At 46.9% G+C, this 25,750-nt stretch overlaps 1 protein-coding gene across 12 annotated transcripts in view; it reads left to right on the top strand.

Annotated features, from left to right (window-relative positions):
- Nucleotides 1-25,750, top strand: part of BCL9 (BCL9 transcription coactivator) — a 62,031-nt gene that overhangs the window by 27,174 nt on the left and 9,107 nt on the right. The window contains exons 1-6 of one of the 12 annotated variants that reach the window (XM_052793878.1): nucleotides 3,055-3,557; nucleotides 17,463-17,611; nucleotides 19,170-19,252; nucleotides 22,246-22,552; nucleotides 24,127-24,443; nucleotides 25,369-25,558. In XM_052793878.1, coding sequence (XP_052649838.1) covers nucleotides 22,500-22,552; nucleotides 24,127-24,443; nucleotides 25,369-25,558 — 560 coding nt within the window. In that variant the 5' untranslated portion in view covers nucleotides 3,055-3,557; nucleotides 17,463-17,611; nucleotides 19,170-19,252; nucleotides 22,246-22,499. Of the gene's footprint in view, nucleotides 1-1,756; nucleotides 1,776-1,988; nucleotides 2,119-3,054; nucleotides 3,558-13,488; nucleotides 17,612-19,169; nucleotides 19,253-22,245; nucleotides 22,553-24,126; nucleotides 24,444-25,368; nucleotides 25,559-25,750 lie in introns of those variants that run through there. The other 11 variants (XM_052793876.1, XM_052793879.1, XM_052793880.1 and 8 more) reach the window with 11 other exon arrangements.

The following is a 25,750-nucleotide window of genomic DNA, read 5'->3' as shown; positions in this document are numbered from 1 at the left end:
CAGAGTAGAGTGGGTCATTTGAGGATAAAGAGAGAACACTGCGTTTCTCTTCACTTATGTTGTATTGGCAAAACAGGTTATTCAGGCATCAGGGATATGCAAAAATGATCAGCCTGCTTTCTCTCATTAGACTGCAGCGGTTCTGTGCATCTGTGTGCCACCCATGGTTTGGAAAGCTCTTGCTCACAACCCACAAGATCGCCCATTTTAAGAACATTTTGTGGAGGTGAAGGAGAAGGATTAGTGGATGTTGAAAGCGCTCTTTCCACAGAGTAAGTCGCAGACTGAAAAGGGGGATTGCTACAAATTTTCAAAACCCTTAACTGCCAGCCGGTTTCGAACTACGTTGACATTTCATCCCCCAAACATTGAGCATTTGTTCAGGATAGGGCCCTTGAGCGTATTTAGGAGTTGATAGGTTGTGTCTGTTTGTCATTACTGTCTGGTTCCTCCCTGTTTAGTTGCAAGCTGCTGCTTAACCCAGTGCTTTCTCCCATCAGAAAAGGCCCTCAGATCTCTCAGAGCGGCTCCATCAACCCGCTGCCAGCTGGTGTGCAGTCAAGTTGCTCAGCCACCAGGTAGGAGAAACGTGCTTGTCCTCCAGAAGTTCCCTCCTGCTTTCTTCCTGCCTTGCCAATGGATGGCCAGCCGTCCCCTTCCTTCATCATAAATATGTGGAGGGGAAATTCCACGCTTGGTGCCAGCGGGCTGAGCGAACCTGCTGCTCCATAATGCTCCTGCCTGCCTGCCTGCCTGCCCGCCAGCTGTGCCCCTTTCGGGATGAGGACTGGGCCCATGGCTGGTTGCGATGCCCAGTGCCCCCCTCGGCTTCCCAGTGCGTAAAGCCCCTCCACGGGCGGCTGGCACCTGCCGTGAGGCCGAGGCGGCGCCCGGCGAAGGTGCCATGGCGCAAGCCGCCCCGGCAGCCGAGGCGGCGCTGGGCAGGACCGTGCCGAGGAGGGCTGCCAGGGCACCCGCTCCGGGCCGGGCGGACGCCTTCCCGCACCCGCCCGGCCCCGGCGTGCGCCTCCCCCGGGGGCCGTGCGAGGCCTCCGGGCTGGGCGGCGGGCGGGCACCCCCCTTCCCCGCGGGGCCCGCGCCGTTTCCGTTAGGGGTGCCGTTAGGGGGCGGGTCCCGCGCGCCGCCTCAGGGGAGCGCGAGGTGCTCGCGCGCTGCCGGGCGGGGGGCGCCGGATCCCTCGCCCCGCGCTGACGGGGGCCCGCGCCCGCCCCTCCCCGGCTCACCGGGCGCCTCCCCTGCGGCTGCGGGCACCGGGGCACGCGGAGCCCCCCCCGCCGCCGCCGCCGCCGCTGCGGCGGCGCGGCCCCGCCCGGGGAGCGGGGCGCGGGGGGGGGGGGGGTGGTGGTGGTGTACTGTCGGCGCTCGACTCCGCGGAGGAGAGTTGGGGGGGGGTGCGCGGGAGGGCCGGCCCCTTTAAGAAGCGCCGTGGGCGCCCTGTCTCTTTAAAAGGGGAGGAGGGAGTGGGGCCGCCCCGAGGCGGGGGCCAGGCTATGTTAATGGCGGGGGCGGTGCCGCGGCGAGCGGAGAGGGGTGGGTGGCGCTTCCCGCGGGGCGCTCGCCGCGGCTGGCCTGTCCCTTTAAGAGCCCGGCTGCTACCACCGTGTAGGCGAAGGCGGGAGGAGAGCGTGTGCGAGGGGGAAGGGATACAGTCTCCGCCCTCTCGCTGGGGAGGGGAGGGGCGGGGCGGGGCGGGGCGGGGGGCCGGGCGAGACCACTGCCCGGAACGGGGAGTAAGAGGCGGTCCCGCCGGCGGAGTGAGTAGGGGACAGTACCATTCCCGGGGCGGGGCGCGCGCGACGGGCGGTACCATTCCTCTCTCCGGGTTGCGGGACGCGGCGGGAGGGGGGAGGGGGGGGGAAAGGACGGTGTGGGGAAAAAGGGGGGGGGCGGGCGGGGGGAGCGGGAGAGAGGGGCTGCGATGGGCGGTACCATGTGTGTGGGAAGGAGGGGGGGGGGAGGCGCTGGCGGACAATGGAGCCTGTGTGTGTTTGCGGGAGGGGGAAGGACCCGCCGTCGCCGGGGGGAGACGCTGCGCCGCCCCCTCCCGCCCGGGGTTGAGAGGAGCCTCGGCCCCCGCCCCTCCCCCACGGCCCGGCGGTGAGTGAGGGGGAGGCGGCGCGGCGGGCACCGGGCGACCACCGGCACCGGCCGCCGCCGCCCGCCCAAAGTTTGAGAGTTGGGGGAGGCCCGGGGATGGCGGGCGGCCGGGGGGGCGCCGCGGGGAGGGGGCGCCGCGGACGGCTGAGGGGAGCGCTGACCCCGGGACGGCGGCGCCCCGGCGGCTCTGCCGGCCGCCCCCGGGCGCCCGGGGCTCTGCTCGGCTCCGCGGCGTGTCCCGGGGGCTCCGCTGCGCTGCGTGGAGGGGTGTGGGGTGCCCTCGGGGTGTCCTGCGTGGCGGGGAGTGCAGGATGCTCCGAGGTGCGTGGGTTGCCCCGGGGCTGCGCTCTGTGGAGGGCCGTGTGGGGTGCCCTGCCGTGCGGGGGGTGCGCTGGGGGTGCCTCAGATGAAGGGCTGGGGGGTGCTCCGTGGCGCAGGGGATGCCCCGGGGTCTGTGCTCTGTGGAGGGGGGTGCGTGGGGCGCAGGGGATGCCCCGGGGTCTGTGCTCTGTGGAGGGGGGTGTGTGGGGCACAGGGGATGCCCCGGGGTCTGTGCTCTGTGGAGGGGGGTGTGGGATGCTTTGGGGTGCATGGGATGCCCCAGAGGTTGTGCTGTATGGAGGGGCATATGGAGTGCTTTGCATTGCATTGTGGTGCAGCAGATGGCCTGGGGGCTGTGCTATGTGGAGGGGTGTATGCGTTGCCTTGGCTTGCAGGGGATGCCATAGAGGTTGTGCTGCGTTGACAGGTGTGCGTGCTGTCCTGGGTTGCATTGTGGTGTATGGGATGCCCTAAGAGCTGTGCTACACGTGTGTGGGATGCTCTGTGGTGCAGGAGATGCCCTAGGGCTTCTGCTGTGTGGAGGGATGTGTGGACTGCTCCAGGTCGCACTGGGGTGTATGGGATGGCCACGTGGCTGTGCTGTGTGGAGGGGTGTGGGGTGTGGTGGGTTGCAGCACTAGGATGCTCTGGAGGCTGTGCTGTATGAGTAGGTGTGTGGAGTGCTCTGTGCTGCGCTGAGGTGCACTGATGTGCTTGGGGTGCCCTAGGGGCTCTGCTGTATGGAGAGGATGGTGTTGGGTGGATTACAGAGGTAGTTCTGAGTTTTTAATCCCAGTGAGGGTCGGGACATAGGATAAGAGGGGCTGCAACACCAGGGCTAGGCTGTTGGGATTGGGGGTCCGGGCTGTTCTAGGAGAAAGAAGCTGGTGCAAGTGGGGTGAGAGCTGGGTGTGTGGACTCTGTGGTGAAGCTGTATACAGTAGGGATGTAGGGAGTGGAGTACGAGGTGAAGCATGCAATGAGGAGGTGGGAGATGGTAAGTGGGATCTGGGATGTGCTGTGAGGAAGGTATGGGGGGCTGTGTTGCAGGAAGAACTGAAATACTCTGTCTGCAGGAAGGGATGTGGAGAGGTGGACAAAGAACTGTGGAGTATGAGGTATGCTGGGGAGAAATAAGTTGATACATGAGGGGATGGATGTAGTGATTGGAGGATGTGAGCAGCTGGGACTTGAGTGACTGGGAGAAAGGGATATGGGAGTGGGGTTGTGGTAGCCAGAAGCATTGGGAGCCAGAATATGGGGTAGGAAGTGCTTTCAGCACGAGGGAGGTGGTGCACGTGGCTGTAAAGGGAATTGTAGGGGTCCAGAGCTGGGAAACAGTGTAGATACTTCAGGGGAGCAGGAATCCAGGGAAGCTAAGCATGTAGTGTCAAACTGGTATGTGGGATAGTTGTGCAAGAGGATTTTGTGGGATACTAAGAGTGTAGGAGGGGATCTTGTATATAGGGATCATGGGGAAGAGCAGTATCTGACAAGGCAGGGGAAATGCGTTTATTTGGAAGTGTTTCTGCTAGGTAGAGAAGAGGCACTGCGTGTGTGCATGACAGTGAGTCTGTGCCCTGGCCTACTGCAAAGGGGCGTATGGGAGGCTGTCAGTGAGATGGGAGAGGCTAAACCTGTAGACATACTGCAAGTTCATGAGGTTAAGGGTTGGATGATGGGGGAAAAAACCCCAACACCGGAGACCCCAAATGCTTAGGGAAATGATGGGACGGGTGGATGCATGCAAGCAGCAAGGCTCCAATTCTAGGATGAGAGAGAGCACCCTGTATTTCTGTGTTGTCCAACTTTCTGTCCCTGAGGCCACCGTGTAGGTGACAGGATGATGGGACTAAAAAGGCCTCTGCCAATTGAATATTTGGGATGTGGAAGGTGGATGTTACTCTGGGAGGGTAGACAAAGCATGAGGACACAGATGGGAAGAATCCGATGTGACAGTCAATTGTGGGTTGTTGTTTCAGTATAAAATATTAAGGTGGGATGATTATGTGGTTAGTGGTTTAATAGTAAACAAAATGAGAAATCAGGAAATTGTCATGCAGCAAAGAAAGTAAGTATGAAATAATAAGTGGCAGTAGGGAGCTGGTTGTGGAACAGTTCAAAGACCACCAATGTGAAAGGGAAGATGCTTTTATTCTCCAGATGCCAAACCTAACTTGGACTCTGAAACTGGTCCGGAAATAACCATCAATCTCACTTACTGGGAGAGGAGTATCAAGTTTTTTGTAGCCCTTACCTTGTAAAGTAACATCTCTCTAGTTCGGGCATTAGCCTCACTGACTTTGGGGCAGAGAAGAAACAGTTGTGCCAAGTCAAGTTTGTCTCATTAAGCCTCCCTGTTGATGACTAGTTGCTCTACTGTCAAAACACAGTTGGAGGAAGCGGGGGAGACGGTTCTTCCAGTTTTGAGGGGTTCTAGTAACATTTTTATTTTCCTTGAAAGTATTTTGTCCTTGATTTCTCTGTGAAAAGCCCACACAGACATCATAGGATGCTCTGAAGCATCCTTAAATGTATCAAGCTTTAAAAGCAGGAGGGGAAAAAAAAAGTAGACTGTTTTTTTCTTCTGTTTTGTTGGAAGATAATATTTGGCCAGTGATTGCTCAAAATATTACAAAAACAAGTGTTGGAAAGCTAGGCAAGGCATTACATGAAATCAAATTAAAAAAATCACAGGATATGGAATGAAAGAATTAACATACCTAAACAGCTTTATTGCTGTCTTCTTTTTGTTTACCTCTCTTCTGCTTTATATTAGGGCTGTAATGCCTGATTGCTGTCTACAGTGGGGTGTTACAGGTGTTGAACTGGTGAAGTGAAATAAAGGCTAACACACAGTTGTTTTTTGTTCATCCTATGCTTGCAGAGCTTTGCTAGCAGAAGGGCACATGCCCATATCCCATAGCAGACCTATCTGCTTTCTCGTGGGAATCACAGGAGTTGCTTTGGTGAGATTTTATAGCCATTTTGGACAAGTTGGCATGATGGCTCTGTTGTGTGGTGGGCTTTTTTGTTTTGTTTTGTTTTTTAATAGTGATCTCCAAAGAGATTATTTTTAATGAATGTGTCCTTTTTTCTTACTCGGAGCATAAAAATGGCTCAAGGGCTCATATTCTTTCCCTGTCTCCCTTGCTGGCCTCTCCTCAAACAACAAAAGAAAGGCAGCTTTCTTTTTTTAACTTCGGGTTAGCAACGATGTCAGTTTTGGGATTTTGGAACTTTCCCAGTGGGGTGGGTGTGGTTTTTTTGTTGATCTTTTTTTTGGGTTGGTTTTTTCTTGTGGAGAGGGGTCTGGGGATCTTGGGTCTCACTGCACTGTTGTGAACTCTTAACACCTTAATTGAAGGGGTGGAGATGCTGAATCACTAACAAAGACCTCCTTTATCCAAAATGTTAATCAATCATTGATGTTAAATAAGTGTGAACAAAACCAAACAAAAAAAACCCCACCCTAAACAAGTTTTTGTCTAAGTCCCCCTCCTATTCAGCTGCTCATCTTTGGTCAGGTTAACATCAGAAATTCTTTTGGGGATGTATTTTGTGTGTGTGTGTATGTACTTGGTTTTGGCAATGTTTGGTAAAAGTTCTGTTGCTGACTTCCCAGTATATTTTCCCAATACAAATTATTCAGCTCAGAGATGCAATAGAGATGTTTTGGGAGAAACCATGATCGACTCTAGTGTGAGGGAAGTAGCTGGACTATGACAGTACTGTTGTAACCATCTTTTTGTGGGCAAGGGGTGTGTATAGGTGTATTTTCAGGGTTTTTTTTTGTTTGGTTTTGGGGAGGTGTTTTGCTTTCCTCTCTTGTGATCAGTAAATTTGTTTATTAGTCAACACAGTCTTCTAAGCTAGGCAGGACCTGAATTTTAATGTGAAAGAAAATAGGTTTCTGGTCATAAAACTAGCAACTTTGTAGATCTCCTCTGTATGTTATGAATACAAAGGGTGTGGACTCTTTCTTCCCTATGCTTCCCCCCCCCCATCTTGCATTTCATCTTTACAGTTCGTGTACTTGGATTGTTTTCAGTTAGGGTTAGTCCACAGCCAGAGAAACTGCATTTGTCACTAAATATCCAAATATAGAAACTAAGGCAACTATAAGCCACAAGGCTAAAATACTTGTATACAACAGCTTTTCTGAACAGTTTGTATGTTTGAGGTGGGTAAGAATGGACTACCTTTGATCCATATTTCCTAGGTATTCAAAGGCTTGCTACTCTCTAATATGTTGACTTTCCATACTTATTTCTATGTGTTTCTTTCTAGATTTTTTCCTCTTGAATTCCTGACATGCTGTGTCAATTCTGTTGCCTTACAAACTGTGCCTATAGCTTAGGAATTTTGTTGTTCTTTTATAAATTCAATGGAAGAAAAAACCCCAAACCCCACAACAACTTTATCCTGTGGAGCAATTTATACTCAAGTGTGTATTCAAACTAATTCTCATCTTAAATGTCAGCTGTGTTACCTAGCAGGGTTTGATCTCTTCTACTTTCTAGAAGTTTACCAGAATTTCTTCAGAGCAATGCAGGCAGCCTTCATAAAATCCTTCTATCTAGTTTGCATGGCCTTGGACTTCACAGAAATCTCTGTGCCTCCATAAGGTCTGTGGTCTGTTTACATAGATATGAAGTCCTTTAACCCAGCAAGATTTGCTGTGGGCTTGGATTTCCTGCTTACAAGCTCTGCCGGAGTCCCTCTAGTCTTCCTGCTGGCAAAATGAAGGTGTTAACTCAGGTTTTCAGAGAAATTTGTGAATGGAAGGAGATTCCATTGCAGAATTTTTGTCTGAGTACTGGTCTGCCTATTGTATTTAAAATAGCTTTCCGCCTATACCATTACTTGTCTGTTAGGTTTTTTTCTGTTTTAAAAGTTTGATCATTTTGGTGCTGGACCTCCTTTGTGGTAGGGACTATACAAGTGCAGAAGAAGAGGAACCTTATTCGTAATTAGGAATTCCAGATAATCTTGAAGAACTCAAGCAAAAACCCCATCTGTTAGGAAATTTCTGAAGAGTTGCCTTTAAGACTATGTGGACTTACAAATGCTAGTTAACAATAATAGCAAAACATAAGGTGACATTTTAATGCGTGCTGAATCCAAACGAACTGTTCCAATGTTGACTTTAATTTATATTTTTGAAGAAGTGGGGTTGTACTTTGTGACCATACCTGTACCTATACACCTAGACACTGTTAGTATGCCTATGAGCATTTCTTTTGGTGCTAGAGTTGGCTTTTGAGGGGTCCTTGGTGCTTGCCCGTTTTTGCCTCTGCACCACCCCTCTGTGTGTGCTGGTACTGCTGCTGGAGCAGCTGTATGCTGAAACGGATTGAGGAACTGATCTGGATTATAAGTAGCCTGGCAAAAAAATGTTTATACTTAGCCTGCATCAGTTTGCCAAACTGGTTCACTGTTCGGTCACACAAACGGTTGTATGGGCACATCAGACAATGTGGTGCAGGGGTGGAAGTAAATATTGGTAGCAGCAGTTTTTTAAGCTGGCATTGCTGCCAAAAGGAATGCTCATCTGACTATACCCCTAAGAGTCTGCTAAACTTGCTAAATGTTATTTACACCTATTTGTTACAGCTTCCCTTGCCTGAGAACAGTTCCTTCAGCTTACCTTGTTCTTTTTGCCAAAAACGTTTCTCATCTCTGAACATATATGGAATGTATAAAAAGAGAAACCCTCTTTAAGAAGCTTTAAACAGGGCAAAAAATAGAGTATGGTGGTTTAGCTATGGAAAAGTTTCTGCTGCTTCAAGACTCTCTGATGATACAGAACATGTAGTGTAAATTGATGATAGACTATTTAGTATGGTTGCAATTAAGCAGCGAAACTCACGCTGTGAGAATCATCAGGAGCAAGGATTCAACAAGAGTGAAAAAGGATCAGATGTCTGTAGAAATATGAAGAATATTCAATTACCATAATCAGTGACAGTAGAAATTTTGCAAGAGGTATTAAGCCCATGGTCTAAACCTTGATTTTTTTTTTTTTTTTTTTTCCCCTGCTCTAACAGATGTACTTCTATATTGGGAAATAGAGGGAGGGAATAGCTTGTTGTGCCTGGGTTTGCTGCGGGGTTCTTGCTCACTTCTCTGGAAACTTGATTGAGACCAGTGTGTGAGATGTGCCATTAAACTGCATAGGCTTCTGGTTGGATCCTGATGACCCATCCTGAAATCTGGTCTGAGCCACCAAACTGTGGCTATTGCAAAGTGAACTGCTGCTACCTGACTTTTTACATTTGTTCTACTCCTATTTCCGTGGGTTGTTGTTACCTGCGCTTCAGCAGAGTCAGATCTCAGTGCTCTGTTTTTGATCTACTTTGACAACACTCATTGAATTTATTTTAAAGATTGTTATGAAATTGCAGTTTATGATATCTGAAGAATGGATGTTATTTCTTTAGAGTAGACAGATATGCTCCAAGATCCCTTTTTTTTTTTCCAGACAGACTTAAAAGCAGAGGTGAGCTTTTCCTTGTTTGGCCTCTGAGAAGGAGCTTGTGGAATAGGGAAGGGAGATGAAAAGTGGAACTGTAAGGTGGTTGGCTTGTTGGTTTGTTTTTAAAGCCCAGGCAGAATCAATGAAATCCTTTTGAAGGAAGGAAAATGGAAAGTATGCTTTACCAGTGCCATAATTTCTTTCAACAAAGCAGGACTGAGAGGTGGTGGAGCAACGTCCTCTGAGAGTTCACAAAAAATTGGGTGCTGTAGCCTTGAAAACAATACTGATTTTAAGTGCTCCTTAGTATTACAATCTATGGCAAAAAGAGTGTATGATACATGTAATAATTTAACTGCATATAGAATTGAGGGAGAGCTTGCTGCTTTCTGTATTGAGTTTGGAGCAGTTGTGATTCAGGCAGGGATAGCCATACAGCTGCCTGCTCAACTCCTAACATTTGCAATTATTCTGAGCTGGTTGTCCTGTTTTCATGGCTGTTTGGCCTCTTAAGAAAGCAGTGCCACTGTATTCTTGCTACTGAGCTTTCTGGTGGGGCTGACTGCATAGTAGCAGAGCAAGGGAGCTTTAAATCGCTGACCCATCTTGTCACCGGATGGTCTCCATGTGTCTGTTGTTCTCTGTGCCTTCTGAACAAAGGATGCAGATATCTGTTTTACCTTATCAGTAGGGTGGCAGGGGCCCATGGGCTCTTTTAAAACCAGGTTAGCTTGGATTTGGTGGCAAACTTGAGAACAGAACCTGGTTCTTAATGTGCCTGTGATTTATCTACTCGACCATGTTACACTCTACAAATTGCTTTAAATCTGTAAGTCTGCTCACGTATGTTGCATGAAGCCATCTTTGCCACTTTTGCAGTGTGTATAGAATTATGCAAAACCTGAAGGAAAATTCTGGTTTAGTGGTTCACTGATAAAAACACTGGCTAAGATCAAGCAGTAGACCCTTTTTCAGGTTGCTCAGAGCTATGCTCTCTGCATTTTGCTAAACTGACTTGTTCAGGTGTCTTTATTGCTGTTCCACTGCCTGTGAAATGGCAGTATTTTATCTATGTACCAATCTGGTTTTGTTTGAGGATTGATTAGGAATGTATTTGCAGTGTAATATAGAACAAAGCCATAGCCCGTCGAGGTGAGCAGCCACAGCTTCTACAGTGAGAGCTGTTACAATGCAGAGTTTGGGCAGTCTTGTGTATGGAGAAAGTCTTCCTGGAACTTTTGTTAGTGGAATTGAAGTTTCCCACCACATTTTATATGTATGTATGAGAAGGGAGTAAAGAACTTCAGGCCAAAATGGCTTGACAGCTTGTTAGCAAGAAAATGCTTTCTTCTGTGTCTTAAGGAAAAAAAAAAAAAAAATTAACCTTCTTGTGGTTGGGATAGAAAGTTGAAACTGTCAGGCAAATAGCTACCATCCAGCAGAAATGCTTCTGAATGTTCTTGTGAAAGCTAGCTTTGATTTGACAGTTATGAGTCTTTGAAAATAGCGCTCTGTTTATACAGTACAGTAAATACTTTGAAGTACATTAGGCTTTGCTGTACATGCGTGGCTAACTAGAAGAATATTAAATGCGTACATCTTGTGTTGAGTGAGGGAGGATCCAGCAGCAATTGGAATTGCATGCTCTTCATACTTTTATAAGATCATGTCAAAGCAGTAGATTTGATAATAGACCTGATTATACAATTGCTTAATTTCTTGTCAAAATAACATTTTTACATGCAGTGTTTTGAGATCTTTTAGGTGACCTCATGTTATTTATCAGATGTCAGTTTTTCATCCCAGCAGCTTTGATATGATCATGTAGCATCATGGAGTACTGTGTACATGCAGTCTTTGCTTGCTGGAGTTCTTTGAAGTGCCTTACTCCTTAGAAGAGTCATTGCTCTGTTGAAGATCGCACATTTAATGACTAGGAAACCAGTATATAGAAGCACTGCACTGTGTCGCTAAAGGCCGTGTTACATCTAACATGCCTAATGTGGGTCTAAAAGTAAAGAAATGAGAGGTTCAATGCACCAGGAACACATACCCCTTGACATGCATCTTAGCCAGCAATCAGCTGCATGGGATATAGTAATTCTTCAGCTCTGCCCCTGTGGGAATGCCTGCTTTGCAGTGCTGAGCTCCCCAGGTGCGAGCGCCTGGTACCATAAAACAGCAGGAGGGCTTGTGTAAGGGAGGAGAGCAGAGGGATGGCTGGTGGTGAGAGTCCTGAATGAAACCTGGTCTCGCGGGCAGTGCTGGAAGGTAGCAATGCTTGGGGGAGCCTTGAAAATCTGCTCATTTGGGATGAGAGAGAGACCAGACACCTGTTAATGTGAAGGTTAACTTGAAGGAAGGTGTATGGTTTGCCCCCAGGAATTCTGACAGGTGTTGTGTGTGATGTCCCCTTGCAGCATAGTGGGGAATTACTGCTTGCTGTAGCACTGGGTTTTCCTTCGAGGAGGTCTGTCCTATACTGACCCAACCCAGCCCCAGTTAGCTTATGAAAACTGACAAGATTGGAGCCTGAGGAGTTATGCCTGAGGACTGTTTCTTATCTTTCATTCTGGAAGCCTAGTGAAGGGATGCTGAAATGAAAAGAAAAAGCGCTTGGTTTTTTCTGTGCTGAACTGATAGGTGGCTTATTTCTCCCAAGCCTTCCTTCTGTTTAAATAGTGTGGTGTTACTACATGTTGAAGAACAAACTGGTGTCTCCTTGGTCCTGTCTTCCCATCCATTACTTCTATATCCTTTTTTTTTTTTTTCCCCCTCCCCCCTCTCCACAGTTTAGTTTCTGGCTAGCTTGATACAGGCATCTTTTACCTATGGTTGTTCATGCTGATGTCCCTATTTAAATTTTAGAAAAAGTAAACCCAGAGAAATAAGGGAAGAGAGATCACCTCTGGCTCCGAACATATTACCTACTTCCCGAAAAGTAGATGAAGTTTTGACAGAAAGCAAAGCTATGAAAGCAGCCCACGGAAAGCTCTAGTGTTATCCAACGGAGTCCTGCATGTAATGCTGACTGATGCTGGGGCTGTTAACTGCTAACATGATGTAGTAAGCTGCAGCAGCCTGTCATATATTAGGGAAATACTGTTAAAACATTTCTTGAAAAATCCCTTATTGCTAGAGCTTTTGATCTTTATCAGTGTTAACAATAGTTGGAACTCTAGAGCAGACAGGCTGCTGCTAAGGTAAATGATGCTCCACGTAAAGTGCTTAAAACTCCAGTTGTAATGTACATAGACTGCTCTCAGCATTGCTAACATAGGTGGAGCTGAACTGATGTTGGCAGCTGTGCTGGAGTACACCGAGGCTGAGCTGAGGTCAGTGTGACGTCATGGCGTGCTACGGTTACGCGATAGCGTGCCTAATGCCCTGGCAGCAGTGTGGCTGACCTGCACCTGCAAATGCCACTAATGGTGTGTGGTGGTTTGACCCTGGCTGGATGTCAGGTGCCCACCAAAGCTGTTCTATCACTCCCCTCTCCTTTGCTGGACAAGGGAGAGAAGAATATAACAAAGGACTTGTGGGTTGAGATAAGGACAGGAGAGATCACTCTACCAATTACCATCATGGGCAAAACAGACTCAGCTTGGGGAAAATTAACTCAATTTATTACCAATCAACCAGAGTAGGGTAATGAGAAATAAAACCAAATCTCAGAACACCTTCCCTCCACCCCTCCCTTCTTCCCAGGCACAACTTCACTCCTGGATTCTCTACCTACCCCCCCCAGCAGTGCAGGGGGATGAGGAATGGGGTTTACAGTCAGTTCATCACATGTTATTTCTGCCGCTTCACCTTCCTCAGGGGCAGGACTTACCACACTGTTCCCCTGCTCCAGCGTGGGGTCCCTCCCATGGGAGACAGTCCTCCACGAACTTCTCCAACGTGGGTCCTTCCCACGGGCTGCAGTTCTTCACGAACTGCTTCAGCATGGGTCCCTTCCATGGCGTGCAGTCCTTCAGGAGGACACTGCTCCAGCGTGGGTCCCCCACGGGGTCACAAGTCCTGCCAGAAAACCTGCTCCATGGGCTCCTCTCTCCACAGATCTGCAGGTCCTACCAGGAGCCTGCTCCAGCACGGGCTTCCCACGGGGGTCACAGCCTCCTTCAGGCACCCACCTGCTCCGGCGTGGGGTCCTCTCTCCTCGGGCTGCAGGGGAACAACCTGCCTCACCATGGTCTTCCCCACGGGCTGCAGGGGAATCTCTGCTCCGGTGCCTGGAGCATCTCCTCCCCCTCCTTCTTCACTGACCTTGGTGTGTGCAGGGTTGTTTCTCTTACATGTTCTCACTCTCTCTCTGGCTGCTGTTTCTGTGTGTCCCAGCAGCTTTTTTTTCCTTCTTAAATATGTTATCACAGAGGCGCTACCACTATCACTGATGGGCTCGGCCTTGGCCGGTGGCGGGTCAGTCTTAGGGCCGGCTGGTATTGGCTCTGTCGGACACAGGGGAAGCTTCTAGCAGCTTCTCACAGAAGCCACCCCTGTAACCCCCCCCACTACCAAAACCTTGCACACAAAGCCAATACATGGTGGCAAAGCTGAAATGGTGTTACCAGTGAGGGGAAGCATTCATAGCATTCCTGTGCAGAAGTGGATAGTTGTAGCTTAGGCTTTGGGTTTTTTTTAAGGTTTTTCTTTTGGCTTTTTTCCCCAGACTGATTTCTGGAACTGTGTCAGAATTTACCAAGAAGTTGTCCTAGTCCCAGGTGGACCAAGTAGTTCAATCTTTTTTTTTTTTCTTTTTACATAATAGCAGCTGGGAAATTGAAAGGGACTTCAAGTGTCTGGCTGTATACACCTTGAATCTGCTCACCAATGTCCTTAAGTGTCTGTTTCCTCCCTTACTTTGGGGAAGGAGTTGTGGAGAGAGTTGCACAAAACCAGAAACTGTCTAGGACAGCCGTTCATCCCCACTGTATTAAAGACACACTGAAGTGTTCAATGCACTAAAAATAAAGTTTAATGGACGTGTCGTTGTCTTTTTGACAAAAAGTTAGTGTTACAGCTCTTAAAAGTGATGGTTATGAGTGTAGTGAACAACATGCCTGTTGCAAAAGATTACTTTAGAATGTTTTCTGTAAATACCTAAAAGGAATAATTACTTAAACAGGCTTTACATCATGGCTACTGTTGGTTATCCATGTGCTTGTCAGAAGGAGAAAGGAAGAGAATAGTTGGTGAAGATACCATTGTCTGAGAGCAGGGGATGGTTACATGAGAAATGTCATAAAACACTTTATTCTCTGAGCCTTTGGGTTTGTATTGTGCTTTGTTAGTGATTGTCTTGGCTACACTTTTTAAGAATGGAGAGCAAAAGGGACTTTTTGTGGTTGTCCCTGTTTTGAGTGGACTTCAGGAGAGACTGGTTCTTTGGGAAATGTCCATGTGTGTGGTGATAGGAGCTGGGGAGGAAAAGAGAAAAGAGTATCTGCACTGTCTTTCTCAAGATCTGTGGATGGGCAGGCATAGGTAGGCTCAGCAGAGCTGCATTTATATGACCACACATACTGAATTTGCACGGGGATGATTAAGTATATTGTTACAGTTCCTGGGAGGTTTATCCTGTGGTCCTAAATTCTTAAATTAATCTGAGCTACTCTTCCTTGTAATGGCATAGAGTCTTGCCTGCTCTTTCCATGTCAGTGTGCTTGTAGGTCATCAAGGTGTTAATTTTAAGTGAGCCTATCTTTGCTCAGCCCCCTTCTTTGTGCTTCAAGGCATGGAGGTAGTTGCAGGCAATAACCTGCCTGTGTTTTAGAGGTTAACAAAGAGGTGTATACATACCATGTGTACAAGAGGAGTTATATTCTCTGTGGAGGCTATAATGAGCCTGGTGAAAATTGTGTAGTCCCCACATTCCAGTAGCAAAATGAGTTTAGGTGACAAGTTCTTGATTCTTCTTTTGATTGAGAGTCACTTCTGGTACAAGACCATGAGCAAAGAGGTAATGCTGTGCAGACTTGGGATTAGCAGTGATTTCTCTGACATGCATAAGGAGAAATTCTTGGCTTTAGGAAACTGAGGACTTTGCGTATGATGATGTTTTTTACTGCCAAGACATAAACAAAGAAGAGTCCATACTGTTTCAGGATAAGTTAAGACCATCTAGAAATTGGTGACTGGCTGTGAGTTGCTGTCTAATCAGCTTAGTAGTAACAAGTTAGCTCCTGATGTTGAGAAAACGATTTATAAGTAAATGGGATTTGTGGCTTACTAGGGAATGACAGAACATGGTATTTTCCCCAAATCAGCAGCTGTTTTGCGTAGAATATGGTCCATGTACCATATGAGGTGCCCCTGGTGCAAGTGGCCACTGCCTTTCTGGCAGATGGAGCACATGAGCAAATCATCTGAAAGTCTACTGTGTGATAACCCTTTAGTTTGATTAAAGGATGAAGTCTACAAACCCTGCAATGGAAAGAGCTGGGACAGTAGGTAGTCAGGCCATCTACTGATGACTTGGTTGGACAACCAGAGTTGTGTCCAGATGACGTGCGTACTGATACTGTGTCTTTAGCGCCAGCAGTTCTTTGGGTACCCAATGTATTTTCTGTCCTTGTTTAAGAAAAAGAACAGAGGGACCTGGCAGGAGAAGGATGCAAGTGTGTAAGTCTTTCCATGCCTGTGCTATCAATCACTGCTGCCTCCTTTGTGCCAGGGCCAGTGAGCATGTGGCCACCTGGTTGGCTGAAACAGGAAGCTTGTTCCCTGAAAATTAATCACATCGTATCTAGAGTTAGTTTTCAGCTGGATCGCAAGTGCTAGTGATGGCTGGAAGGAATAGAGTTGGATAGACTTAAGCTGGTTGAAGTTGATTTCCTGGGTCCAGCATGCACTTGGTGTACAGAAGGTAAAGTGGCATTTTTGACAAACCTGTTTGAATGCTGGTGGGTCCAATACTAGCTGTGTTACAAGCACATGCTTTATGCATTCATGAGAAAGGATGAAGACGACAGCTTTTGCTAAGAGGTAGGGGCAGATTTAAAGGTGTAGTTAAAAGTCCTTAGTAGGGGCCATATCTAGAAATGGGGACTGGTTCCAGGGACTGAAGAGTGTCCTGTGTCCCTGTATCCTCAAGTGTCATGGGGAGATGTGTGGGGTATAGAATACTCATGTCAATTTATCTATTTGCTTTTACTTTTATATGATCTTAAGGGAGTCATCTGGTTCAATAAAAGCATTGAATAACACTTCCTGCGTCCTCCTTGTTTCCCAGTTGCGCTCTTTATCAATGAGGTGTGTAATCAAGCACTTCATTAAGCAGCAGCTTATTAAAAAGTAACATGTGCACTTCAGCTGCAAGTGTGCAAAATAAGAAAATGCTTAACAAAACTGGTAAGCACAGCACGTGGTGAAAACCAGTGGTAGCTCTTGGGATGTCTTGGGTGTCGTGGAGTCACCTTTTGCCAGTGCAGCTGTTCTCCCTCTTATGTGGTTGAATGAGGGTCGGAGAAACAAGATGTGCCCTTCCCAGTAGAATTGCGCTGAAGGAGCGCGTCGGTTGATTCATTGCCTTACCCCACCTCTCTGGTCATGCAGGGAATCCACTGGTGGATGCACATGCAGAGGTTTGCTTCCTGGTGGCTGTCAGGATGAGTGGTTGCTCAAACAGATCCTGCTGCTGGTGCTGCTGTTCTTGGTCCCTCCTGAAGCTGCTGCTCTTCCCAGACCAGTCTCTTACTCCTCTTTCTCTCCCCCTCTCTCCCCCACCCCCCCCGCCCACCTTTCTTGCCCACTCCACTGTCACAGCTACAATTCAGGGTGCTGGCTCAACTTGCGATCAAAGTTATCATTTGTTTTCTGTAGCAGCAGGTCTCTAGCCTTTTTTTCTTTTTCCATGCTGATTTTGGGCTCTCACCGCCCTCAGTCCAGCACAGACTGACAGTCTCAGAAAGGCCACAGGGAAAAAAGAAGTGTGCTCTTTCTTGTACACAGAGAAAGAGGTTTCTTGGCTTTAATGCTTTGTGTCACAGTAAGGCCACAAGTTTGATACTTTTATCTATTTGGTATGCCTTTATTTCATCTCTCCACATTCTCCTTCTCAAAGAGGGAGAAAAGACTGAAGTGAATCAGTGATAACTGCAGCTGTTCCTGCTGAAGCAGTCATAATGCTGTACACCTCCAAGTACCTGACCACTTGTCACTATCAAGCTTCTGCAGTTTAAGGGCATAAAGTAGGAATAAGCTAGTTTGGATGGTTTTGGTTTTTTTTCATTCTGTTTGCAGTACAATAATGTGGTAGCTAGTTCATAGAAGTACAGGGATGGTTCATGAATACTTTATCAAAAGGTAAACTAAGATGTGCATTTGTGTCTTGTTAGTTACTCTGTGGTAGCTGCTTATGTACATGCTCTCACCCTTTTGCTCTTAAATTCACTGTGAAGCAAGCTGTCTTGCACTGACTGTGGGCTAAGACAGTGCAGGTGAGCAGCAGAGATGGTAAACTGGGGGATGGAATTACATTGCAGTAGCTGTCTGTGTAGCCTTAAAGACTGATCGTGTCTGATCATTTGTGTCCCTTTTGCAGTCCTGAGCTGTGGTCTGTAAGGCTGCCCTGCTCCGGTGCTTTGCTGAGTTGGACTTGAATGTTTCAAGCAGTAGAGCTCCAACTGTTTGCTGTGATAGATTAGCTCCATCCTGACTGATGTGTGCTGGTGTTCCCTTTCAAGAGAAAAGGTGATTTCTGTTGCTTCTTTGATAGAGGTGTGTCAGTATTGGCACTGGCATAGTTTAGCCTGTATTGTTTCATTGGGTGGGGTTGGGGAGAGGGGAGAGGAGATATAACTGGGTAATTGGATTCAGGGATGATTGTGCTGCTGTGGTAGGTTTTACTGGATGAAGCAGCTTGTTGCGATAGGTGTCTGTTTCAGCTTCTCTCTGCAGGTGTGACTTGGCTAGATAAGGATGGTCTATCATGTTGATGATTTCATTGTTTGATTTGGCTGGACTGGGTGGAGAATGTAGCTGCATTGTTTGGGACTAGCTTTGTAGTTTGATTTTGTTGAAGTGGATTACATGGCAGCGCATTGCTACATTATTAAGGGGAAGCTACAGTAGATAATAGTTGGAGAATGTTGGAGGGAAGAGAATATGCACAGGGTTTCACAACGCGTAACTAATTGAGCCTCGCAACAGCTCCTGTGTTCCTGTTGGGAGATCTGGTCAGCAGAATGCATTGGGATCACACAAATAACCTCTGGTAGTGATTTCAGTTTGCAGTTGTAGTTTAACTGCAAGGCTATCCATGCTGTGTAAATAGCTGAGAGTGCTCTGAGAGACCATGCAGGCTCCGACAGTGTCAATGTTGTCTGGATTCATACTGTTCTTGCAGCCTCTTCAGTTTTCACAGTGGGTGAGGGAGAAGCTGGCAGGTAGCTGCTCTGTCTTTACTGACCTCAAATTTACCATTAAGCCATTCCTAAGAGCCTGCGTTTCCTTGTATTACTGAACTTTTTGGCACTTAAACTTGCTTTAACATGTGAGTGAACGTTAATTGATGCAGGGTTGTCTCTGTTACTGAAAGTGTGTCTGATTGGTTTTTGGGCTGTAAACTCTTTTGGCCTTATGGGAGATAATCATAGTGCAAGGTGGGGCTAACCCCTCTATCTTGAGCAAACTTGCAGTATGTCTTACTTGGGAACGTTTGCAGTTGGATTCCCTTCTCCCTGTAGTGTAGCACGATGATGTGAAGTAGGAGCTGGCAGACAGTAGATAGTGCTTCTTCCTTCTAAAACCTGCCTGGTTTTGCCCTAGATGTGATTGCCTGGCTTTACCTGATGCTTGATGTTTTTATTTATACGTTGTCTGGCTGTGGAGGAGGTTACATATACAAAGCACAGGGGTTTGGCAGATGTTGCTGGGCACGTAGTGAGGGGAAGGTGAGCCTTTGAAGAGAGATGGGTGCAGAGAAGGGGAGGTTACACGTCCAAGCTTTGTGCCAGCTTCTCTAAACACGGGTGAGCTCATGGGAATCCAGCTAGCTCAAATGTGGGAGTTCTAAAGCAGGTCTGACCTATTTCCCCTCCATGTGCAGCACACATCTTCAGACTCTTCCAGTCTGATAGTGGCTTTTTCAGTGCTGACAAATCTTGCCAGTCTGAGCAGTACTTCCCCTTGTCAGTGGTTCAGAGCAAGTTTTGATTCCTCTGCTTCTGTGGCTGGATGCATGGGAGGGACACACGGCTTGGCTGTGCATTCTTGTTGGTGAAACTCTTCCTCTCTCTTCTTTTTCCAGGTGATCTTTTCTTGTGAGACAAGTGGTTCGCAACTCATGGCCTCCACAATGAATACTGCAGTGTCGTGACACCAGGGGTCTTGGTAAGCTACTTGTTGGAAAGGCGAGGACCTATCATATCTCCACAAATGCAGGTCTATCTCTTTTGTCTCTGCAATTGAGGTTTGAAGTAATTTTAAGACACCTAAATTGTAAGCTGCAACCAAGTGGGGTGAGGCTACTTTTCACCTGTTCTCACCTCCTCTGAGCTTGCAATGGCACTGATGTGGTTGCATGATCAACTAGAACAGGGGACTAATCCAGCTGAACAGAGATTTCTGCTGTTTCCCTTGGGTTAGTTCCCATTCAGATCTTTCCCTGATCTGATGAGAATGAGTAGCTAGTTGAATGATCCTTTTCCCTGCAGCCGTTGCCTGGCATACCTTAAAGCAACCCTGAAAATACAGCCTTGGATGTAGCTTTCCAAAATGTCTTGAAAAGTGGCTTGACCATTCGCTGTCAGTGACCCTACCTCTAGTTTTAGAGCAATGATAAAGGCTTTGCTATGACAGGTAGACTCCAGCTGCAAAAATGCATTTCTCTAGAGCTTTTCCATTATTAAGCCCTAGATTCCCAGACATATGTATGTTAGAAGTGTATTTAGAAAAATCATGAGGCATTCCATTTCACATTATAAAAGATGGTACATTCCCAGTGTGCAGAAATGAGAATTGGAGGAAGTTGAGTTGCCATTGTTCCACCAGTAAATATATTGATGTATCCTTTATAGTGCTCTCTGGTAAGAAGAAATTTAAACTGAGATTGGAAAATACAGTTCCCTTGCAGAGCACATCTATTCTAATAGATGGAAGATACATGCATGTAGGATAATAAAGTAGGGTTAAAAATTTGGAGGTTTTTTTTCCTTCCCTGTGAAGAACCTGAAAGTTTGGTGACATCAGAAATATTGTGCAGCCAGTGTGTTCCTGATTTCTGTTCTTCATGTTTTCTCATTGCACTGTGCAAGACAGGGAGTCTGAGAAAATTCTCATCTTGTAATAAAAAGTAACATGATAATGCGTAAATATCAGAAGTAGGAAACTGGAGGGTGAAACAACTAGAATACTTAAGTTCATCACACAGGCATCTACATTCTGCTTTTAGCGTTGAGCTCTGCTTACTTTAATGCTATTATTACTTTTTTCTTTTACCTGAAATTCACTATTTTCAGTCACACCTTCACGTTAAGTGAGGACCCCAAAGTATCACTGAGTTCCACTGTCTTTTACAGATGCATAAACCTCTTAACGGACATAGGAGTCAAATTTGCACGCAAAGATGGTACAATTTACATACTTGTGAAGATGTTCTTTCTTGTCTTTAATGTATCTGTACAGCACTAGCTCCAATTACAGCATGATGGTAGTAACAATAGTAATAGAATAACTCCAACATTGTTCTCAAAATCAGTGGGATAACCAGCTGATAGCCCCAGAAAGGCATGTGGATCCTGTGGAGTGTGTGGCACAGACTGGATTTCATCTGATTGTGCCTGATAGGAGGCATTAAAAATGAGAACTTTATTGAAGAAACATTCCCTTCATTAATGGGTTTGTGCAGCACAAACAGGGAACAAGAGAGAATAGGGAACAAGATGATTTCTCTGGCTCCTGAAGGAGGCATGTGGTAGAGAGGAGAATTTTTGGAGATGATGCAGAGCTTCATGGAACAATGGCAGCGTGGAGCACTATTATGTTAAAGTACAGCAGTGCAAAGTCACTAAAAAGTGTAACGGCACAACCTCACAACAAGATAAATTTGGGGAACTGGAAAACCATGGTGCTCAATACTACAAGTTACTGATAACTCTCCTTGGCCAGAGGTGGTCATACAGTGCCTGTGTTTCTTAACCCTCTCGTGTCAGTGCATAAGCAAACCAATTTTTGTTTTCTAAATGCAGTTTGAACAGGAGTTTCTTCCCAAAATTCAAGACACACTCAGTCTGAGATTTATTTTGTTTCATTTGATATACACAGGAGGAAACTGTTTCTTTGGTGCTGAGAAGGAATACCAGGAATATTTACATTTGAGTAATATTTAACTAGCAATGCTTAATACATTAACAATAAATCTTGGTTAGATTCTAAATTAAGTGGATTTGCATCTGAGTAGGTGAGATGAACAGGAGAGATTTTGTTGAAACATAAACAAGACAGAAATTTGTTCCAAAATAATTTAGCCCAAAGGATGTAAACAGTAATGTTCAATAGTTTCCTCCTCCAGAACAGTTTTATGTGCCTTATTGCCTGCGTCATGCATATTGTTTCTTAGAAAGAAGCTGAAAAAGTGCTTATTTTTTGGGTCGGGCGGTTTTGTTGGGTTTTGGGGTTTTTTTTTTGGTTTTGGTTTTTTTTTTTAAAGCCTCAATAGTCTGAATAGTGTTGCTGAGCAAATTTAGAGGGGTAGTTCTCTAGTGATCTTTTGGCATTTCTAATAGATATAATGAGTGACTAACCTCTGTTATTTTTGGAGTAATCACAGCATAGCTGGTTGCTTACAGGTGGTCAGGAAGGCATTTTATTTGATTTTATCTTCCTCCCTTTGTGCAACCCTTAGCACACATCATTGAACATATGTCTAGTTATATTGGACCAAGGAGACAGAAGATTTGAGCAGAGTTTATGTTCTTAAGAAATATCAGATTACAGCCACTCACAGGGGAATTCTGGATAGCTAAGTCATGTTGGGGATTTGTAATTTTGGCTTACTACTGACTTGCTGTGAGGTGTCTTCAAGCTGAACACAGATGCGGAATCAAAGTGTCCAGATATGAGGGAGGGGCTTCCCTGTTTTGTTGACTCCAGAGTGATTTGCTTTGGGTGAAGGGAAGATGGCCTCACTGCCTGTAAACTGAATGGCCAGTCAGGGCTGCCTCTGGTTTGAAATACACAGCTGTACTGAGCCATCTGAAAGCTCTTCTCCTGTGTCTTCTCAGTAATGGGGGAAGAATTGCCATTTACTGCTTTACACCAGACACATCTGCTTGGAAAGTTCCTCACTGGTTTTCTGTTCTCTTCTTGTGGGGTGGTTTTAACAGTGTGCCCTGGAGATGCGAGACTTCCCCTGGGCAGCAGGAGGCAAACGTCTAGAGAATGCTGGAGCTGCAGGAGGGAAGCGCCCAGTGCAAAACCAGAGAGGAGCAAAGAGAAAAAAGGCAAGCAGACAGCCAGCATTGAGAGAAGCAGGTGGCAGAAAGTGCTTTGACGCTGCCTCTGGCGGCACACTCCCCAGAGGAACTTGACGAGAGTCCATCTGCGTGCGTGTGAGACTGTGAGCTCAGGATTTCTGTCAATGCATTCCAGTAACCCCAAAGTGAGGAACTCCCCATCAGGCAACACGCAGAGGTAAGAAGAGCCTGCAGTCAGCTGCTCTGGATTGGTGCATGATGCTGTCCCTGCTCTGCTGCAGGATTAGCCAAGGACTGGTGCATGTGACTTGCTGGTCCTCCTTTGTGCTCCCATCAGACCCGCCGAGTACCTGAGTGCTGGCTGCACAGTGCTGAGGAGCCTCCATGTTTGCTAGGCTTAGGGTGAACTGAAAGCTGTAAACCTGTGAGGTGTGGATTCTCCATTCCTCGCGCCCTTCTCCCTCCCATCAGGTGTTTGAATAGGCTGTAGGAGAGTAAACATGCTGTTTCTGTCTGGTTTTTGTTTCTTTCTTCCCCCTCTCCTAATTATCTGTTTCCCCGAGGGGTAGTTGGGCAGCAGAAGGTCTCTCTGTACTTTCACACAAAATGCTTCCTCTGTATTATTGGCCTGAATGGTCTGGAGAACTGATCAGCTGTGCACTGAGATCCTCTGCATCATTCACCTGCCAGTGCAGCAGGTCAGCATCTCTCCTCTGCTAATTTGGAAGGGGAAAAATATGGAAGCAAAGCAGTGTCCAGGGATTTAAAATGGTCTGATTGACAGCATTCTCAAGTTTGATTATTTACTCCTAGAGGTCATCTGGAGCTTAAGAGTAATTCAGAGGGAATGCCTCTGGGTCAGATGTCTGTCCAAAGGAGGAAACGGCTTGTGTGAGTCCCACAGTGAGGATCCTAGCAAGCACTGCATGCTGGAAGTGGTAGTGATGATGGGAAAACACAATGCAGAAGATCCGATAGCAACAGAGTAACTGGAGGGTGAAGAGAAAGGGGTGGTTAATACGTCTGTAAAACCCAGAGGAGCAAAATATTTTTAGGATGTAATTTGCTGAATGGAAGAGGGAAAGAAAGACTCTGAATTTCCTTTGGCAAATGAAAGAAGCTTCATCTGCCCCATTTTGCAGGAGTGTGCAGGGAGATGGTATCCTTCTCGTTCCTTATTCGGAGGCAGGTTGTAGCTGGTTTAATTGTTTTCACGGTCAGAGGTTTGTGTTTTCCTGGCAGCTCGCCCCAATGTATGATGAATGCTGCAGTAATGCTGGGTTTTCCTTGTGTTCCCTGTAGAACTGGATAGGGAGGTGCAAGGGAGGGGGCGGGGGGGGTGTCTGCTCTGATTAGAGCTGCAGTGTATAGTTGGGGTCCAGGAGAGTGGTGAGGTGAACTTTATTGTGCCTTGTTTGTTTACTCTGAGCTGGTCTTGGTGTGAGGCGCTTCTCTGTGCACATAGAAACCGTTGTCTTTATTGACAGAAGCCCCAGAGGTAGGTCCTCATGTGACAGCAGTTCCTCGGATCTGGCAGGTCTGTAGCTTGCCCTGGTGCCTTCTTTAGCAATGAGATCCCATCTTGGATAATAACCCTTTCAGGGCATGTTCAAAAAAGCAACTGCATGACTCTAAGCTTGCAGGCATTTTTTATTTGTCAGCAATTGTCTTAGCTTGCAAAGGTGGCAGTGGTTATTTCTGCTTCTCTCTAATCTGTTCCTACAGGGTTGAATGAATCAACGGTGTGATTTGTCACTTTTTTTCTTTTTCTTTTTTTTGCTCTGTCCCCAGCAGCCCCAAATCAAAGCAGGAGGTGATGGTCCGTCCCCCTACAGTGATGTCCCCGTCTGGCAACCCCCAGCTGGATTCCAAATTTTCCAACCAGGGAAAACAAGGGGGCTCCACCAGCCAATCCCAGCCCTCTCCCTGTGACCCCAAAAGTGGAGGTCACCCCCCCAAAGTGCTCCCTGGCCCAGGTGGGAGCATGGGGCTGAAGAACGGGGCTGGAAATGGTGCCAAGGGGAAGGGGAAGAGAGAGAGGAGCATTTCAGCAGATTCCTTTGAACAGAGGGAAGCTGGGACTCCTAATGATGACCCTGAAATCAAAGGTATGTTTGCTAGGATTCATGTGCAAGTGTAGCCAATTAGTCTGAGTCCTCTGTGAGATGGAGAATTGCTATGCAAGTGTTAGCGAAACATTTATTTGTCTGGGGTTCTGTAAGTTCCAGCCAGTGAAGTCTAAAGGTCTTGAGAGCAGGTGAAGAGGAGAGGTTGTCATAGCTGGTATCAGTAAATGTCCTGTTCATGCTCAGTTAAAGTGCAGACCTGACTCTGGTGGGAAAGTTTCTTTGTAACTCTGAAACTTCCCCAGATGATTTGAAAGTACAAATGCAACCTGTTGGTTTCCTTCTGGCCTTTGGCCTTTCAGGAACTGCTCTGTTGTAACTGAGGTTTTGAACAATATGCAAGCCTGTTTTGTCAACACAGATACATAACCCATAGCACCCTGACTGGTAACACAAACCCGAGAGCTGGGATTTCTGTGTTCTGTTCCTGGCTCCAACATTGCCTCTGTGAGGCAGTGCAAAACAGACTATATGTGCAGTTGTCCATCTTTCCTTTGTTGTCCGTTTTACTAGGTCACCTGGCTAAGGTGGCTGAAGGAAGAAAAAAAAAAAAGTAAAGTTTTGCACAGGGTGTTCTCCTTGGGTGCAGACATATTTATATTTGTTCATTTTAGTATGTCATTTTCCTGCTACTCTGTGTGGCCACTAGAGAATTCAAAGGGATTGGCTCTTGGAACTGCCACTTGCCTTGAAAAGGGACAAGATGAGCTTTCTCCCAGTGGTGCCTGAAGGGCAGCATGGCATTAGAGGGAAGATGCATAGTGTAATAGAAGAAGTGCCTTTAGTAGTGCTTGAGAGAGAAGTGGGAAATTTCAGAGAAGGAAAATCTCTGATCAGTTTCCAGAAATGGTTTCCAAAGAGCTCCCAAGGTAGAGATTCCCCTCTTTTCTTCTTTCTCCCTTTCCAGACTGCAATTCTGCTGATCATGTGAAATCCCAGGAGTCTCAGCACACACCACACTCCATGACTTCTTCAAATGCTTCAGCCCCAAGGTCTTCCACACCTTCCCACGGCCTGACTGCTGCTTTGGAGCCAGCAAGTGGGCAGAAGACTCCATCCAAAGTGGTTTACGTCTTTTCTACTGAGATGGCCAACAAGTAGGTAGATGCTTGAATGTCTTCAGGGAGCAGGGCTTATATTTGTGCTCCCTTTTTAAAAGATTCTCAAGTGCACTTTCTCCCATCAAGTGCATTCTTGTAGCAAAAGGTCATTACTTGTTTTGGGGATGCTGAAGGGGCTGGAGTGGAGAATGTCACTACCTCTTGCCCTCTGAGAAGTGATTATTTATT

The sequence above is a fragment of the Harpia harpyja genome, chromosome 8 (assembly GCF_026419915.1).
Source record: "Harpia harpyja isolate bHarHar1 chromosome 8, bHarHar1 primary haplotype, whole genome shotgun sequence".
Classification (NCBI taxonomy): Eukaryota; Metazoa; Chordata; class Aves; order Accipitriformes; family Accipitridae; genus Harpia; species Harpia harpyja.
This window is presented reverse-complemented; position numbering and strand designations above follow the sequence as displayed.